This window comes from Sciurus vulgaris (assembly GCF_902686455.1).
Source record: "Sciurus vulgaris genome assembly, chromosome: 3".
NCBI classification, from domain to species: domain Eukaryota; kingdom Metazoa; phylum Chordata; class Mammalia; order Rodentia; family Sciuridae; genus Sciurus; species Sciurus vulgaris.
Window position 1 is genome coordinate 25069711 of NC_136463.1, and position 18582 is coordinate 25088292.

The following is an 18582-nucleotide window of genomic DNA, read 5'->3' on the forward strand; positions in this document are numbered from 1 at the left end:
TTTCTTCAATTCTCTAGCCTGTGGGCACTTCTGTGTGATGAGGGGTGGGCTGTCCGTCTTCCTAAATGAACATTTCCTCTCAGTTCACTCCTACTTTCGAAGTTACAGATTTAACTAATCTCTCCGACTGCACCCTGTGTTCAGTGCCCCCTCCTCGTAGAGCAGAGGAGTAGACAGGTCTAACAATTTGCTTCTCAAATGAGCAAAGACCAAAACCATCCACGCAAACAATCCACTTTCTCGCAAAATACACGGCCCCAAACCAAACCGGCAAAACACCAGCGGCACCCCTGCACTGTCCGCAGACGCCCCCAACACACGCCACCACGCCACACTGCGCTGCGAGGCGTCGGAAAGGGGGGCGCCGCGCGGCCGGCCGCTCTGCAGGGAGCGGGTGGGCGCCGGGCGTGCTGCCAGGCCCGACCCGGTTGCACCGCGGGGGCCGCCGCCCCTCGCCACGTGGTGGTGGCAGCGGCGGGGTCCGGGGCGCCTTCCCAGCTGGAGAAACCCGGAGCAGCCGGGGAGGAGGAGGCGGAGGAGACGGCGGCGGCGGCGGAGGAGGAGCGGGGCGGGAGGGAGGGAGGGGGTTAGGGGGAGGGGTGGGGGGTGGGGAGAGACCCGGCGGCGGCGACAGGGCGAGGAGCAGAGCGCGGTGCCAGGGGGGTGGGGGCACCGGTGCCCGTCTGGGGAGGGAGCAGGCAGAGGGGGTAAGCTGCGATTACAAGCAGGAACCGGCGGCAGCTGTGAGTCCCCGGCCGGGGCGAGGGCCGGGGGAGGGGAGCGGCGCCCGCGCGGGGGCCTGGGGGTCGCGGGGAGGCCGGGGGAGGGGGCGGGAGGCTGGCAGGCAGTTTGCACTGGGTGGCGGAGAGGGGAAGAGCCCGGCGTCCGCCGCCGCTCCTCAGGCCGCGCCGCCTCCGGAGCCCCTTGCCCGGCCCAGGGAGGGCAGCCGGGGGCCCGGGGCTCGGGTCTCGGCCAGCAGTGGGGGAGGGGGCTGTGAAATCTCAGCCCCCGAGAGGGGAGGGGCAACAATTTCTGTCCGCCGAGCTGAAGGGGTTTAAAGGGCGGCTCTTAAAGGGGCCGCAGGAGGGGCCCGGGCCAGGAGAGGCACCCCCTCCCCAGCCGCCTTCCATCGCGTTCTGCCGGGCCGCTGGGGTGTCGGGAGGAGAATGCGGAGGAAGGCGGCATTGGTGGGGCGGCCCAGGGGACAGAGCCCGCAAGTGGAGGTGGGCCGGAGGTGGCGGGCCGGGGTCTAGGGGGTGTGGTGAGCTCCGGAAAGCGGAGTAGGGGGAGGGGACGGCGTGGGCAGGAGAGGGTTAAAGGTGGGGCCAACCCTACAAACTGGCGCACACACTTCTTACTCAGACCCAGTCACACGCGTATCCCTGGTACTTAGATGAGGTTACGGGGGGGTTGTTGGGGCCTGGGCCTGAGCGCTTGCACCCCAGGCCCCCGCAGCGCAGCTTGGGGAGGTCGGAGACCCCACCGTCTGAACTCGCGCCTCACCGCCGAGCCCCCTTTCTGGGCGCACACACGCTCCAACGCGCGCACACACCTCGGACATTCCCATAGTGCCTCACGTGACACACGGCCCGAACGTGCCCACCCTTCCTACACGCTCACGCACGCGTGCTCACACGCGCGCGCACACACATAGCTTCCCGGCCGCTTCCTAACTCCGTACCCCCACTCTTCGCCCCGCAAAGGCATTCATTGACGGTGACACACCTACACTCATTCACAGACACACACTCCCCCCACATGCCAGCCACCACACATTCATAAACAGGGCCTGGAGAAGTACACACGCACCCCCTCGCTGCCTACTCCTTTCGGGAGCCCTGAGTCATTCCTGTCCCCTCCCAGGGCGCCCCATTTCCCTGTGTGCAGGCACTCTGGGGTCGGCTGGGGACTTTATTAACGTCCCTCATCACCTGAGTCCCCTTGCCTACTTTGTTCCCACTGACACTCAGCCAAGGACTTCCTGCAGGTCCCAGGTCAGGGGCCAAGAGCTCCTGGACGGTTGCCACAGCCCCGGTGCAAGTGGGGGAGGCACTTCCTTTTCCTGAACTCTGGGATCCTGCGGGAGGAAGCGGGGAAGTTGGGCGGGGGCTGGGCAGAGGCTGACCGGGCCTTCCTTAGGGAGGAGCTGGGTGCTACAGGCCTGGGATGAGCTGCTTGGTGAGGTACTTGGGGAAGTGAGGTCTGGGGTGGAAAAGGGTCTGAGGAATGTGTCATGCTGGGAAAGCCCTCTCATCTACAGGTCTCCCTGGGTTCGGAAAGAAGCCTGCGGCTGGCCTGGCTTTCTTGTTTCTATTTGTCAACTGTCACTGCTCCCTCACCCCTAAGTCTTCATCTGGTTCCTGCCCTTTTCCCCCAAAGATAGTGGCAGCAGAGAGGATGGGGCTTAGCCATTTGGGAAGGGGCAGTGATAGTCCCCCACTTAACCCTGGGCAGAAATCTTCCAGGCTGCTTTTCAGCTGTTCACAGGATGCTTCTGGCCAGCATGAGTGATCTGAGGACAAGTGCCAGGTGTTCCTCTCCAAGTTGTTCCTATTCTCCCAGGAGGCACAGTGTGGGCTGTGGCCCTTACCATGGAGTCCATGTTTGAGGACGACATCAGCATCCTGACCCAGGAGGCCTTGGGGCCCAGCGAGGTGTGGCTGGATGGTCCTGGAGATCCCTCGTTGGGTGGGGACATGTGCTCTGCCTCCCACTTTGCCCTCATCACCGCCTACGGGGACATCAAGGAGCGGCTGGGGGGCCTGGAGAGGGAGAATGCCACCCTCCGTCGCCGCCTCAAAGTCTATGAGGTCAAGGTCAGCATCTGGAGTTGGGAGGGTCGTAGTGTGTGTGGGGGGACGGTAGCAGGAACTGGGTATCCAGTAAAGATTCCAGGTATCCGGAGAAGAGGTTGGGGTGCAGTCTTCTCTGAGAGATGTGACCCAGCAACCAATCATGAAGGATCCTCTCTGGAGCGGTGGATCCTACCAAAAAGGGGAAGGGGAAATTCAACAGTCTGAGACAGATTGTGGCGTTGGGGGCATGGAGAGACCTAGGCATGAGCAGGGAGCCAGGCTCCAGCCCTCCTGAAAACCTGTCTTCCCGCAGTACCCATTGATCAGTGACTTTGGAGAGGAACATGGCTTCTCTCTGTATGAAATTAAGGATGGCTCCCTGCTGGAGGTGGAGAAGGTCAGTCTACAGCAACGGCTCAACCAGTTCCAACATGAGGTGAGCCTTAACCCTCATCTGACCCAGCTCCCTGAGCTTCCCGTTGCTGATACCCACTACCTCCCTCTCATCCCCACTCCAGCCTCTGGCCTTCAGTTACTTTGATCAGAGATGACTACAGTTCTACCTAAACCCGCTACAGCTCCTCCTGCCCCTCCACAGAGTGCTGGGAGTGGGGGTGGGTGGTGCCAGGCGTTTCTCTGCCCCCATTTGAGGATGGCCTGACTCTGATATGCCCTCTGGGCCTATCCAGTTGCAGAAGAACAAGGAGCAGGAAGAACAGCTCGGGGAGATGATTCAGGCTTATGAGAAGCTCTGTGTGGAGAAGAGCGACTTGGAGACAGAGCTGGGGGAGATGGTGAGGCCCAGGGAACAGGGTGCTGGAGGGTGTGTACTGAGTGTTTGTATGTGTGTTCTGCTTGTGAGCATTCTGACCCTGTGATTGTGTGACCCCCTGTGTCATACCCCACTTGTATCTGAGTGCCCACTTGGTCTTGCAAGTGAGTCTGTGTATGTCATCCAGCTTGTGAGTGACTGCACTTGACCATGCGGTGACCCTATGTGTGCGAATATTTGGCTCCCATGCTGAGTCAACCCTGTGCCTGTAGGATTGTGCCTGGGAGGTGATATGGGTGAGGGCAAAGGTGCCCAGGAGTGTCTGACAGCTGGGACAGGTCTTGGCTTGTGTGTGAATCAGAGTCACCATGTGACCATGCACATGAACAGATGTCAGAATCAAGAACATGGTCTCTGCCAACTCCTAGCTCTGACCACAGTCAAGTCACTTAACTTCTATCCCTCTGAAAAGTGGGGCAAATAATAACCTTTCTGAGCTGTTGAGGATAATTGGGTGTTTGTGTAAAAATGCTTTGCTTTGGGGCTTGGGGATGTAGCTTAGTGGTAGAGTATTTACCTAGCTTGTGTAAGACTGGGTTCTATCCCCAGTACTGAAAATAAGAAAAAAAAAAAAAAATCAAAAAAACTTTGCTTTAGTAAACATAAATGCTCATATGGCTTTCTGTTCTTATACCTTAACACATATTTATACCAGGCCCTGTTATATACCTTAACATGTATTTACTTATGGTAGCTTTCAAAACAACCATCAGAGGTAGGCATGGTACTGCTATTCTGTTATATACATGAGGTAGATGAAACCCAAAAGTAGTTAAGCTGCATGTACAAACCGAAGTTAGCCTAACCTTACAGGGTGGCAGTGACTGGACACAAGCCTGTTTTTTGTTTTGTTTTGTTTTATTTTTAATTTTTGTGGGTTTTTTGTTACTGGAGATTGAATGCAGGGGTACTTTACCATGGAACTATATCTCCAGCCCTTTTTATTTTTTTAAATTTTGAGACAGGATCTCTTTGAGTTGGCCTCAAACTTGTGACCCTCTAGCTTCAGCCTCCCAAGTTGCTGGAATAACAGGCGTGCACCACCATGCCCAGCAGGCTGAATGTTCTAATGAGAATTCCTGTGTGTCGGTGACAGAGGTATTCGCTCTGACCTTGCCAGGGGCAGTAGCCAGAAACATCTGCATTGCAGTTGCTGAGAAAGAAGGCCTTACACCCATGGCCCTTTGGAGCATGAGCATGGGAAGTGTGATCTAGTGGCCTCTGCTCCAATTTGGGAGTGATGATTATACAGACATGGGGTTGCCGTGGTTTGGGGGAGCCCCTCTCATCCCTGTGCAGACCCTCAGCCTCTTCCTTCACCTGCAGCGGGCCCTGGTAGAAACCCACCTGCGGCAGATTTGTGGTTTGGAACAACAGCTGCGGCAGCAACAAGGCCTCCGGGATGCAGCCTTCCCTAGCCTGAGCCCTCCGCCTGCCCCTGCCCCACCCTGTGCTGATCTGGACCTGCACTACCTGGCACTGAGAGGGGGATCTGCCTTAGGTCATGGTGAGATCTCAGTGACCCCTGACTTCCCAATCCCCAACTCCCCAAGCCTAACCCACATTTCAACACCACCAAACACTTATAGCTTACCTGAAACCCTGTTAATAATACCTTAATTTTCTCCCACAATCATCCCATCTTCCCTTTCCAACTATTTCTTCACCGCAAACGCTGTTTCCCTAATTTCTCCCACTGACATTCCCACTTGGCCATTTCTGATAGGTGCCTGGCTACCTAATTGCAATTCTTGGATTTGCCAGCAGAGGGTGCCCCCACCCAGAGTTCCTGGCCTGTTAGGTTGTGATTAGTAGAGGCCCAGGGAGAATGCCCTAGACTGCTCAGTCTGGCTTGGGATGTCTTCCAGAGGTCATCTCATTTCCCCCCTAGCTTACAGCCAAGTTAGAAACAGAAACCAGCCCCTCCCTCTCCCTTCCCTTTGTAGCAGTCTCTCATCCTTGGGTATCTGTCCTGGCTTTTCTCAGTTGTCCCCACCTGTTTCACTCTGTGTGGATCTGGATGTCGGTTGAGGCAGCTGAGTCCAGCCTGACATTGTCTGTCCCCTGACAGCAGGCTGGCCTGGCTCCACATCGAGTGTGAGTGAGCTGGAGCGTCGGCAGCTGGAAGAGGCCCTGGAGGCTGCCCAGGGAGAAGCCCGGGGGGCTCAACTCAGAGAGGAGCAGCTCCAGGCGGAATGCGAACGGCTGCAGGGGGAGTTGAAGCAGCTGCAGGAGACCCGGGCCCAGGTAAAGGCAGAGGGCACAGAGCAACCTTAGAAATCCAGGCGTGCAGGCAGAATGGCCGAGAAGGGGTCTAGGCAAAGGTAAGGCTAGGCTCTGACCTCTTGATCTTCCCCCTTAGGATCTGGCCACCAACCAGTCAGAGCGGGACATGGCGTGGGTGAAGAGAGTTGGGGACGATCAGTAAGTCATGTCTGTAACCCTTGCCCTCTTAACCTGGGGAGGCATATCCCAGGTACCCCTTAGTTTTGCTTTCCATCCCTCTGCATTATCGGAATGACCTTTCTTCCTAGCCCAGGCCTCAGGGGTAGGTGTCTCTGTCACTTGTCTCTCTGTATCTATCCCTGGAAGGAGGTGGGTTCTGGGGTATTCAGGTTCTGGGATGCCCCCTTTGCCTTCTTCTGGGACCAAGCCCATTTCTTCTTGAGGTGTCAGGGGCTGAGAGAGGTTTACTCAGTGACTTTGCTTCTATGTTCTGTGTCCTCTGGTGAGTTTGAGGGCCTCTCTGGGGCCCCATTTTTCTATATCAGGGACAAAGCCCAACTATTCTTCTCTTCCTAGTGAGAAGGAGGGAGATATCCTCATGCTGGATTTGCTGTGCCTTTTCTACTCATCTTGGAAGAGAGCAACTCTTGGCTTAGAGATAGGGTCTTCCTTGGGTTCACATAGCATTTGTCTGGGGAACTAGAAGATACCTAGGAATGCTGTCAGGACAGAAGGGCAGCAGGAAGTAGCATGGGAGCTCTTTGGTTAGGACATAGCAGTGGAGCCCTGGGGAGCACTGGGCAGTGGGGTGGGGCACATGGCCACCCAGCAGTGGTGGCACCTGATGCCTTTCACATCTGCAGCCGAACTCCTCCTCTCCCACTTTCTGAGAAATAGAGCTCAAACCTCCTTCCGCTCAAGTCCTCTGAGATGAAGCCAGTAGCGCATATCCTTGCATGCATTGGAGAAGACTGAGGTCCAGAAAGGGGCAGGAACCCTCTGTTACACAGCATACTCAGCTCCAGGACTCCAGGGGTCATCCCTCTCAGCAGGCTTCCTCCTCATCTTCCTCCTAGCTTCTGGACAGCTGGGGATACCCCTCACCTCCCTCCCCACCCTGGGGTGAGGGCCTGGGTGGAGCTGTGATAACTGAGAGGGTGAGAACCCAGTTTGTGGGACCGCTGGGTGGTAGCCCTCAGCTAGGTTCCTGAGGGAGTGTGGGGCCTTTGTGGAGAGGGTCCGCCCTAGCTTGTGGCTGGAGCTCTGGGCCCATCTTGCCCATGGACACACACATACCCAAATATTTGAGAATTCCAGCTTATCCCCGAAGTCATATGGAAGACCCCCTTACAGGTCAGTGAGTCTAACCCCTTCCGAAGGCTCTGGAACTCTGAGGGCAGGCTTTTTGGCAGGGCCATGTGTGACCCTTCAGGCTTTGAGTCCTAGGCCTTCCTGGGCTGCAGAGTGGCTTTGGCTTCCCCTCTTTGGATTCCAAGTTTCTCTTCTGGGCTTGGGGTCAGTCATTAATGAGAGTGAAAGGGTGGTGAGATAGTTGGTAGGAAGGGGCAGAGAGGGGGTGGCAGAGAACCCATCCCGTAATGTGCTTTGGAGGCCACACCATCCTCTCCTTTTGTGGTTCCCACTGAGCCATTGCCCTTGGTCTCTGCGTCCACAGCAGCCTGGCCCTGCCTGCTAGCACTCACTACCTTCCAGGCCAGGTTTCTCTGGACAGCCCCAGCTTGGCAGAATCTCATTCTCAGAGGAAGTCCTCACTCCCCCGGTAGTTTTAGTTTCTTATAAACTCAGCTCCTTTTGGTAATAGGCACTTCCCGAGGGCTACCTCCTGCCCTCCCACCTGAGGAAGCCTTGGTCACCTGCTGTGGGCTCCCTTTCCCCACCAACCCCTTCTTCCTTCTGCTTCCCCTGACCCTGCAGACCAGTGAGAATTTACAGGTGGGATTTCCAGGAATATAATTCTGGGGCTGGATTGTCTGGGATTATCTGGGTGTAAAAGCAGAGGGGACACGTGGTTCCTGAGTCTTATCTTATTCTCTGGGATTCTCTTAAATCCTAAAAGGTGCCTCCATATCAGCTTGGACCCTAGGGCATCTAGGTAGACTCTGGGAATTCTCACCATTAAAACACCTCTCTTAGCCTGGCAGGGTGGTGCACACCTGAAATCCCAGCAACTTAGGGAGCCAAGGCCTAGAGGATCGCAAGTTGAAAGCCAGCCTTGGCAATTTAGCAAGGCTTTGTCTCAAAATAAAAATTAAAAAAGGCATAGCTCAGTAATAGAGCACCCCTGGGTTAAATCTCCAGTACTACAAATTATTAAATAAACAACTCTCTCATACTTTTACTCTATGAGTCCCCTTCCCGGTGCTGTCCATGCTGGGGGACAGGCCTGGGATACAGCCCCAGCCTCAAGGTGCCTGGTCCCTCTCTTCCTAGCTCCTGGTTCACGAACTGTGGCCCTCAATCTCCCTCTGTAAACAGGTGCCCAGACCAGACCAGACTACCACCCTTCAGGTCTGACCTTGGGGCAAGATTTCCCTTTGGTCAGCTTGGACAAATTGCCCCAGAGGAAGAGCTGCCAAAGGTCTCTCAGGGACCAGAGACAATGAGGGAGGAGGTGGGAGCAGAGCCCACCTGGCTTCTGAGGATGCACAGGGAGCTACAGGCCCCAGGAGGGTCCCAGCCAAGGTGGCAGGTGCAGAACCCATGGCCCACTCCCCTCTGGTTTCCGAGTGGGACTTTTTGAGGGTGTTGCTAATGTGGAGGGGGAATCATGGGGTATTACTTGAGGGGGATGAGGGCTCCAGGGGAGCAGGGACCCTGTGAGGAGGGTAAGGGCCCAGTGGGAGAGGGGGTTTATTAGGGAGAAGACCCAGTGAGAAGATGTGGCTCAGTATGGGTGGTGAGGGGAAAACAATAAACTATAGGGCTTTCTTTTTCCCAACGTGGGGGGCTCGGTGTTGCAGCCTTTTCCGCCCACCCCTCCTACCCCCCCTCTCCGCCCACAAGCCTCTGCGTGGGCTGCGGTTAGTGGTGGGGGAGAAGTGTGAACTCGGAGAGAGAGGATGGAAACTCTGCACGGAGGTCAAGGGCAGTGTGGGGTGGGTCAGGACGGAAGTTGGAGACCCCTATGTACCCTGAGCCCCAGAACCAGCGAGCCTAGGGCCTCCCCCTTCACGCTTCTCACCCTCCCTACTTCCTTTCTTTCAAGTCTCCATCAGCCTGGTACCCGGTGCACACAGGAATTAACCCCTGAGCACTTGCAGCCTCCAGGCTCCCTGAGAGTGGGGAGGGGCTCTCAAGTGGGTCTGAGGGACTGGTGGGCTTCGAACCCATCTCTGAGCCCCAGCTTGCCAGCCAGGCCAAGAGCAGCTCTTGCCTGCTGTCTCCGTGATGGGAAACTCCACATCCTCCCCTCCTTCTTAAATCAAGTCTTAAGCTAGTGTCTCAAAAAAAAAAAAAAAAAAAATCTCAAAACAGGTTTCTCCTTTTCCCTGCCTGTCTGCAGTCACTCCCGGATCCTTCCTCTGTGTAGGATGCTAGGTGAGGCTGTGCACTCAAGATCTCATTTCATTCTCACAAACAACACGAGTTGCAGGGAACCCGAGAACTGCAGTGCAGATGCCAAGCGGGTCTGAATAGGTGGGGGCAGTGGGACCTCGTGGTTTTCCTGGTCAGGTTCTTCTGTAGATAGGAAGCCTTTAGATGAGGGGTGACCATGTGATTTGTTGACCAAATCTGATCACTTTTGAAAGTGAAAGGGGGCCCTATTAATAATTACGCTGGGTAACTAGCGTGAATGGGACAGTCCTGGGCCATTGGGGACCCTGGTTCCCACCCTGCAGTGAGCTACTATGTTCCTCTCCATCTGGGGAAGCTTCTAGACACAGTAGACATCTAGCTCTGCTGGAAGCCTGGCAGGGGCTGCCATGAAGTGCTCTGGGGACCGCAAGTCATAGCTGGTCGAGGAGAGTGAAGGACTCAAGGCGCCCGGAAAGGAAGTGGTGGCGCACTGGCTTGTTGCAGAGCGACTTCCTCCTCCCCCAGCCCGCAACCTCAAGTCCGCTCCACGGCCTGGTGCCTGTGGTCCCCTCCCAGAGGGTCGGGCGGGCGGGAAGACTGATGCTGGGTGTGCCTGTGGGTGGTGGAAAGTTCGGCCCCTGAATTCCCCCCAACAGGGTGAGGTGGCTGGGGCAGCCGTGGGCAGCTCTGGGCAAGGATGGGAGAGCTGGGAATTCTGGCTTGTCTTCTTCCCAATTCTGAATAGATGATTGGGACCATGGGATGAGCTGTAGTCCTGACCCCAATCCTAACCCTAATGCTGAACCCATCCCTGACTCTTAGTATCCTAGTCCTGACCCCATATCTACCCACAATGAGCCCTAAATGAGCTCATAACCCTATGCTTAGTCTGACTCCCAACCCCCACTTTCATCAGGACTCAAGCCTATCTCTGGGTGACACACATCACTCAGTGCTAGCTTGAACTCTGACCCTGCTGCATCCTCATCTCCTTGCCAGCTCCAGTGCAGCAGCTAGCCTAGAGAGCCCAAGGGCCTCAGCAGCTGATTTGAGGCAGAAAGAGGCCTAAAGGAGGATGTTTAGGTCTCTAATCTTCCTGATCTCAGTTGCTTTATCAGTTAGAGTGAAGCTTATTGTGGGATCCCCGAGTTATTTATGAAAATAATGAATGAAAGTATAAGTCAATGAAGAGGGGAATGATTTGTAGCCAAGGGTACCTGCTTTCCTGCCAGCTCTGCTATTTGCACTCTGGCTCCTCTGAAGGTGCCAGCCTAGTGGGCTGAGGTGCCAAGAGCAAGTGTTTGAATCCCTGCTGTGTGCCACCACTGCTCTGTGACCTTGAGCCAGCTCTTAACCGCTCTGATCTTTCACTTCCATGCATGTCTAGCACCTTGTTCTCTCCTTCCCAGGCAGTTCTCAGGGCTCCCAGGTCACTTTTGTTCTTCTGCTGCTTTCTTGCTTTTTCTCTCTCATCTCTGCTGCTTCTTTGGGAGGTGTATGTGGAGTGGTCAGTAGTCTGGACTTTGGAGTCCAGGAGGCCGGCGTGTCCATCCCAATAGCTCCACCACTGCTAAGCTTTAGGACTTTGGTTAGTCACGTGTTTCACACTTTTCTCATCTGAAAAATGGAGGTGGTAACAGCAGCATTGTTGTAGGGTTGTTGTGAAGACAGATGATGTTCGTAGCATGGCGCCTGGCCCGTAATCAGCGCCTGTACAAATCATCTGTTTTCCTTTTCTCCCTGGGTCCGTCTCAGGTTCCGACAGACTCAGAACTTTTCCTAATGTAATCAGTCAAGATGCACCATATTGCAGCCATCTGCTGCCCTTCACCTGACCCACTCTTCCCAAAGGCACGGTGATGGAAAAAGTGCTCAGGTGTGGGCCAGGAAGTGGATGTGCATTTAGGTGTGCGTGTGCAGCTCTCAGGTCGTGTTGTGAAGTTGAGATTTTTTTCCACTGAATTGGCAGTGTTTTCAGTGAGTCATTCAGGTTGTTAGCGTATTCAGCAGCCTGGGCATGTGCATCTTGGGGAGGGAGAGATGCCCAGTGAAAAGGGAGGTTCCACAGGGCCAGGAGGCATCAGGAGGAGGTTAGGTACCCTCACCCTTTCCAGGGTCTCAGAGGTCTTTGTGAGGGTGGCCTGGGGCTCTCGGAGGAGAGAACCTGTCTGCCCCAGGTCCTTAGTATCAGAGCTGGGAGAGGGGCTGAGCATTCTGAGTTAGGGAATGCTTCTTCGGATTTCCTGTGAATTTTTCTTTTCTTTCTTTTCTTTTTTTTTTTTTTTTTTTTTTTCTGTGAGAAGGAGGGTGCCAGGACCCAGGCAGTGGAAACTGGGGTTGCTTCTGAGAGAAGGGGCCTGGGAACTGAGTGTGGCAGGTGAGATCTCCAAGGTGGGGTGTGAAGTCAACGACCTGTATCTGTCACCTGAGATACAGCAGGGAAGGTGGATGGGGAGAATAACTGTGGCTGCCTGGATGGAGAATGACACTCATCAGTGCCCTGCCCAGAGTGTCCCATCTCCACTGTGCAGATAGCATAGTCCTGCCCTTCAGCAGCCCATCTGACAGGAGACACACAGATCCTTCCTTCAGATTCCCTTGGTCTGAAAGGAAGAGACTTCCTCTGGGGAGTCCCCAGTCCGATGTGAGACATACGTGGGCCTCCAGTCATGGGAGAGATGTCACTTCTTCCCACAGACCTGTGAGATGAGGTGGGGGAGCACAGGAGACATTAAGCAAACATGGGGATCCAGAAGTGGGATTGCAGGCCACAGGATCTGGGTGAGGGTTCCTAGGACTTCTTGTCTCTCTGGAGATGGGTGGTAAGGACTCACCTTCCCTAAGAAGTGGACTTGTTCCCTAGACACCCTGCCTGTGTGCAGGACTCTAGCTTTGGCTCAAGCGGGTTTTGTTGTGGAAGGGGCTATTCCCCACCCCATACCCTCCAGCCCTGTCCCAGAATTAGCAAGAGAGTGCCAGCCAGTGGGTCAGAGTGTAGGGGTACAGTCATTATCTGCCCTCTCCACCGGGGCTCTCCCACCTTCTGAAGCCCTAATCTGACACAAGCACAGGTGTGCATATACACCTTCCCTTGTGCTTCTAAGACTGGCCTCACTTCTGCCCTCACCCCCTCCCATCCCTGCACATCTTCTCTCACTATCCATAGCCATGAGATGGGGACAGGGCCTTTGGGACTGGAGAGCTTTGGCTGCTCCCTGATCTCTGTCCTGGGGCAACAGGTCCTTCTTTATCCAGGAGGAGATCCACACAGAGTGACATCTGTTACTTCCCTCCAGCTCAAACTTCCAAAGTTCTAGAAGTCTGTTCTGGAGTTGGGGAGGTGGGAAGAGCCAAAGAAACCCAAATCCCTGCTTTTAGGGAGATCCCAGTCTCTGTCCAGTTCAGAACAGAAAGGAAGGCAGAACCCAAAGCCATGGCAGAGCCTCCTGTGAGGTCAGAGGGCTCTCTGTGCGTGAGCAGGGCACAATGAGACAAGGTGGAGGAGCAGTAGTGGAGTGATAACCTTTGATGGTTCTGGGTCTGAGTGACACAGAGAAAGCAAAAGGAAAGGACATGGTGAGATGTCCCTTAATAAGCCCAGAATCTGTTACAGTTCTGTTTCTTTAGAGGCCTGAGTAGGAAGTGAGGAGGAAGAGAGGAAAGAAGAAAAAGAAACAGACAGTTCATTATCAACTTAGTGAATATCTCCTGGGTACCAGGCCCTGGGCAAGGTGCTGGTAATATAAATACAACAATATGATCCTTGCCCTTGAGGAACTCACAGTAACATCCTAGAACGAGGTAGCCTTTGAGAGGTGCTCTATTTGGGTGCCCCCTGCAGGCATGCAGTGCCATGGGAGGAGGTCCTGGGAGGTACAAGGCTGAAAAGAGCCAAAGGTAACTTTGAGGTCCAGACAAGAGTGTGACCCTAGAATGGGGCCAACTTGGAGTCAAATTGATCAGTTGGCACCTCTGCCAGCCAGGAGACTCTGTCTTCCCTTAGGAATGGGCTCATGACAGGCTGTACAGCAGCAGTCCCCAGCCTTTTCAAAGGTGAGGATGCTTTTTATAGACCCCTCCCCCCCAGCACATGGATCGGGTGTTATACTTTTAGTATGCGCTATGAAAAAACTCAGTGACAAAAGCTACTATAAATTCAGGGCAGCTGTTTGATGAATCTGTGTTTTATTTGTCATCACAGCTTCTACAGAGATGAGGAAAACATTCACACGCACCTGTGTGAGCTGTGTTCTGGCCACAGACTGCTTGGAGCACACAGGGAATCAGGGACCCCTGGCAATCTGCTCCCCATCCCAGCCCCTACGCTAGGAACCACTGCCTCTGCCTGGGGAATGGGTCTGTGGAAGCAGAGGGAGTCTCCCTGGAAGAAGCGGCATTTGAAGTGAACCTTAAAGACAGAATTTCTGCAATTGGGGTAGGAGGGTCCTGGAGGTGGGGACCAGATGCAGTGACAGAGCCAGTTCTTCCTTCATAGCCGGGACTGTAGAGCCATGTCCCTATTCCTCTTCCCCACTCCCTGCTCTCTGATCTCAGGGTGAATTTGGCGCTGGCCTACACAGAACTGACGGAGGAGTTGGGCCGGCTTCGTGAGTTGAGCTCCCTGCAGGGGAGGATCCTGAGAACCTTGTTGCAGGAGCAGGCCCGGAGTGGCGGTGAGATGGGACAGGATGGCAGGGCAGATGGACAGGGGCAGGCGGGGATGGCGGGGTGGCTGTGGCAATCAGCCTTAGTACTGTGTGCCACCTTGGACTTCCTTGCCTGGAGAAGAGTGGGTGGGCTTTGGACCCCGCAAGCCCCTGGGTAGCCAGTTCTGATGGCTTTCTTGCACACCTCCGTCCCCCGACCCGTCCTACTTTCTTTTCCAGGCCAGAGGCATTCGCCGCTGTCGCAGCGCCATTCCCCGGCCCCCCAGTGCCCCTCGCCCTCTCCTCCTGCCCGAGCGGCGCCGCCATGCCCCCCGTGCCAGTCCCCTGTCCCGCAGCGCCGCTCTCCAGTGCCCCCGTGCCCCTCGCCCCAGCAGCGCCGCTCGCCGGCGTCGCCCTCCTGCCCATCGCCGGTCCCACAGCGCCGCTCGCCGGTGCCGCCGCCGTGCCAGTCTCCCAGCCCGCAGCGCCGCTCGCCGGTGCCACCCAGCTGTCCGGCCCCGCAGCCCCGGCCGCCCCCGCCGCTGCCACCTGGGGAGAGGACGCTGACCGAGCGCGCCTACGCCAAGCCGCCCAGCCACCACGTGAAGGCTGGCTTCCAGGGTCGCCGCAGCTACTCCGAGCTGGCGGAGGGCGCGGCCTACGCGGGTGCCTCCCCAGCCTGGCTGCAGGCGGAGGCGGCCACACTCCCCAAGCCCCGCGCCTATGGCGGCGAGCTCTATAGCCCCGGCAGACCACTGAGCCCGCGGCGCGCCTTCGAGGGCATCCGGCTGCGCTTTGAGAAGCAGCCCTCCGAGGAGGAGGAGTGGGCCATGCCCTCCAGCCCTCCCAGCCCTGAGGCGGGCACCATCCGCTGCGCCTCCTTCTGCGCAGGCTTCCCCATCCCAGAGTCGCCGGCCGCTGCAGCCTATGCCCACGCAGAGCACGCGCAGTCCTGGCCATCCATCAACGTGAGTGGGGCACACACCTGCGCGGCCCGCACCTGGAGATGCAGGGCCAAGAGCCCCGTCCTCACCTGGGGACCCTGCCCTTCGGGTATCAACACGCAGATCATTTACACCTAATGAGCAGAGGCAGATCATTTACACCTAATGAGCAGAGGCCTGTTCCCTGGACCCTAGATTTAGTACAGGACCCTTTGCTTTCCTCTTCACAGTTTTTTGTTTGGGGAAAGTGGGACTTGCACCATTGAGACTTTTGTCTACGGCCATTTTGAAGGGTATGGTCCTCAATCCCAGCTTTGATTTTAAAGCCACTATTTAATAGCAGTGGGAACTATGCAGCTTATTCCCTCTGATCCTCAATTTTCTTATATGCCAAATGGGGCAGTTAATATCTAATTCCCTTAAAGGGTTTGGTGGCAGTAAGCCTAAGGTAGCCTGCACCCTGCCTGACTCAAGCAACCTCTATTATGTTGATGATTTTGGGGGGGTGGGGAGATAGTGAAGGCTATGGGTCAGGGGCCATCACAGGACAGGGCTTCCCACCCCCAGGCCTCAGATCCCCTGCTGTTTTCTGTCTGTCCTAGAAGACAGCACTACCTCAGGGCCCCATCATTTCACTGAAATAATGAGTTTCCTGAATGTCAGAGCTACCTTTGCCACCTGGAAGGACCAAAATATATTCCAAAGCCAGTCAGAAAATTATTTTGGGGTTGAACATTGTTTGAGATTGTCCGTTGCTCTGAGTTATCCAGAAGCTGTGTCTTAGTCCCCCCAGGGGCCTGTCCAGGTGTTGACTTCCCTCATTACTACAGGCGCCCTGGGATAGGAGAGTAGATGCTGAACTGTTTGGGGGTGGTGCTGAGGAAAGGATACCCAGGGATACCCAGACCCCTTCAGCATGCTGTAGCCCTCCCTGCCTTGGATCCTGGAAAAGGGCAGACTGGGATGTGGGGACCACAGGTGGGGACTGGGGTCCTAAGTAACTCATTTTTCTCCCCACAGTTGCTGATGGAAACAGTGGGCTCTGACATCCGCAGTTGCCCCCTCTGCCAGCTGGGTTTTCCTGTCGGGTACCCGGATGATGCCCTCATCAAACACATTGACTCCCACCTGGAGAACAGCAAGATCTAGGGCGCCTCTTCCCAACTGGCTGTTTCTCTGTCGTCTCCTACCACTCCCGAACACTCACTTTGAATGCTGCATGAATCTTGTGGGGGGGGGGGCCTGCCCCTTACGATCCCCAGATACCTCCACTAGCTACCGAGTTAATGTGTGTGCCGTCTTCCCTGGTCCAGGCACCACTCAGCTCTGGCTCTTCCCAGGAGGTCAGCAGAGGCTCCCCCTGTCTTCCCAGTTTCTGCTGGGGAGGTGGGATCTGGGCTGGGCTGGGCAGGGGTGTCCCTCGCAGCCTTTCCTGCCTTTCTGTTCTTAAACAGGGTTGGATCCAAGAAGGTGTCTAGTAGCTGGGCCTGGGAGTGGGGAAGGTGTCAGGTGACTCCAGGAGCTGCCTGAGCCCCTCCCACATCCATCTTTCCTAGGCATTGTACTCTGTCCTGTGGGGTCCCAGAGCCTGCCCTGACACTGATGCCAGTTACTCCATCCCATGGCCATCTTGGGGCTCTTGATGTTGGGGGGGCATCTTGTTTCTTATCATTCCCTACAGACCAGCTCTGTTTTCCCCCTCTGCCCACCCTGGGGAGCAGGGAGGATGGGAGAGGAGAGGGTGGCCCCTGAACTGCTGGGAGGAGCCAGCCCGAAGAGGCTATCCTGAGACTGAGGGTCTTGTGCCATCACCCTCAGGCTAAGGGACCGCTTGCCAGCTCCCAGGCCCATGCCCTCCCTCTGGAGCCCTGACACTCAGGCACAGATCGTAAAGGCAGATGTCCCCCTTCACCGTTTCCCCCACCGGAGCCCCTGACACCATAGGCGCCCTGGGGCCCATGTGTGACTCAGCCTCTGCTGGGTGGGTGTCATCAGTGCCTGCTTCCCAGGCCAGAACCTGAGAATGGGCCCAGGGTGCTGTGGAGATCAACTTCAAAGAGCTAACCCCCTTCCCACACCCACCAACCCACATTCCCTCTGTGAAATCTACCTCAGAGTCATACCCTCAGAAGGACGGGTCAGCAGGAGGCCAGGGACCCCAGAGCTGAGGCGGGGAGCCTCTTGCAGAGGTAGCCTGCTGCCCACGATGAATCCATCCCTCCACTGCGAGCCTCCCCCAGGCCTCAGCCCTGGGCAGGTGGCAGTGGATGCTACTGTCAGCGCATGTACCGTTCTGATCCAAATCTTCCAGGCCCCCCACCTCCTCACACCCCTCCCCTCCTTAGTGCAGGGGAGTGAAGGGGTGTGCTGGGCCGGGAAGGGGCCAAGGACTCCAGAGACACATGTCATTGTACCCTGAGTGTTCCCCAGGGAGGGGACATGGGGAAGGGGGCCTGGAGAGGGAAGGAGGGCCCTGGGCTCTCTGAACAAGTTGAAAGTCCAAATAAAACTTAACCTGTTCCATCTGCCCTGGGGCTGGGCCTCCTCTGTGACTGGGGCAAAGCCGCAGTGCTTGATAGCAGGAGGTCTTGGAAACTGTCTCACGGAACCACAGCCATGAGAGGGTGGGCACTGGCAAGTAGGGGACAGGACACATGGGGCACCCACATTCAGAGCGATTCTGGAGCTGCTGGCATGCAGGTGGTCATAAGTGGCTTGTGACATGGAGTTCATTTAGAACTTGGATAAGCAGCCAGGCAGCCCTAGGCAAGTGGGAGGGGCTCTTGAGCTTTTCCTCCCAGCAAGTCTGGCCAGGAGAGAGGCTCTAAAGCCCTGAGGGCACCTGCGATGTAGCAAAGTGGTAGAGCACTTGCCTTGCATGCAGGAGAACCTGGGCGCCATCCCAGCGCTGCAGAAATAATAATCCAGCTCCAGGGGTTCATTTATCAGTAGCTTCTGTTTCTTCATCAAATGAATTCTGCATCCCAGGAGCCAAGATGGGGGCCTCACAGGTTAAGAACGGGAGGGGCCACGGTTACTGCCCCTACCTGGGAGGTCAGAACTGGGTCATGAACTCATGACTTCTGCCTCAACCGGAGCTGTGCCCTTTGCAAAAAGTGCCTGAGGTACTTATTATCAGCCCTGGCTGCCTTTCATTTCTCTTTTGGCCCAAGGGTTCACTTAAAAAAGGGACTGAGAGGTCTGGGGCTGTAGCTGAGTGGTAGAGCACTTGACTCTCGTGTGAGGCACTGAGTTTGATCCTCAGCACCACACAAATACATAAAAAAAGATACTGAGTCCATTTACAACTAAAAAAACCAAAACGGACTGAGGGAGGGCTTGGGAAGGAGAGGGCTGGGAATGTAGCTCAGTGGTACAGTGCTTGCCTGGCATGCACAAGGCCCTGGGTTCTGTCCGCAGCGTGCGCGCGCGCGCACACACACACACACATGCAAGGGTGGAGGGGAGGGTGCAGGGGATGTTGCTCATTGACAGCCTGAGGTTTCTCTATAGACCTCCCTATTCTGTAATGTCCCTCCCTATTCTGTGCCAAGGTCCAGAGTGGCCTCCCCAACCTCTCTATTGCAATAAACAACTATTGT

General features: G+C 55.9%; 1 protein-coding gene across 6 annotated transcripts; it reads left to right on the plus strand.

The window, feature by feature from the left end:
* Positions 1-619: 619 nt before the first annotated feature.
* Positions 620-17906, plus strand: TBKBP1 (TBK1 binding protein 1). 6 transcript variants are annotated; one of them, XM_079134727.1, is made up of 10 exons: positions 620-743; positions 2563-2816; positions 3109-3231; positions 3485-3589; positions 4954-5134; positions 5699-5874; positions 5990-6051; positions 13945-14063; positions 14277-15004; positions 16001-17861. In XM_079134727.1, the coding sequence occupies exons 2-10, from the start codon at positions 2592-2594 to the stop codon at positions 16127-16129; spliced, it is 1848 nt and encodes a 615-aa protein (XP_078990853.1). In that variant the 5' UTR covers positions 620-743; positions 2563-2591; the 3' UTR covers positions 16130-17861. The 6 variants fall into 6 exon arrangements, with proteins under 6 accessions (XP_078990853.1, XP_078990855.1, XP_078990857.1 ...); XM_079134729.1 differs by having other exon boundaries at positions 632-707; XM_079134728.1 differs by lacking the exon at positions 620-743 and adding an exon at positions 1251-2183.
* The last annotated feature ends 676 nt before the right edge of the window (positions 17907-18582 follow it).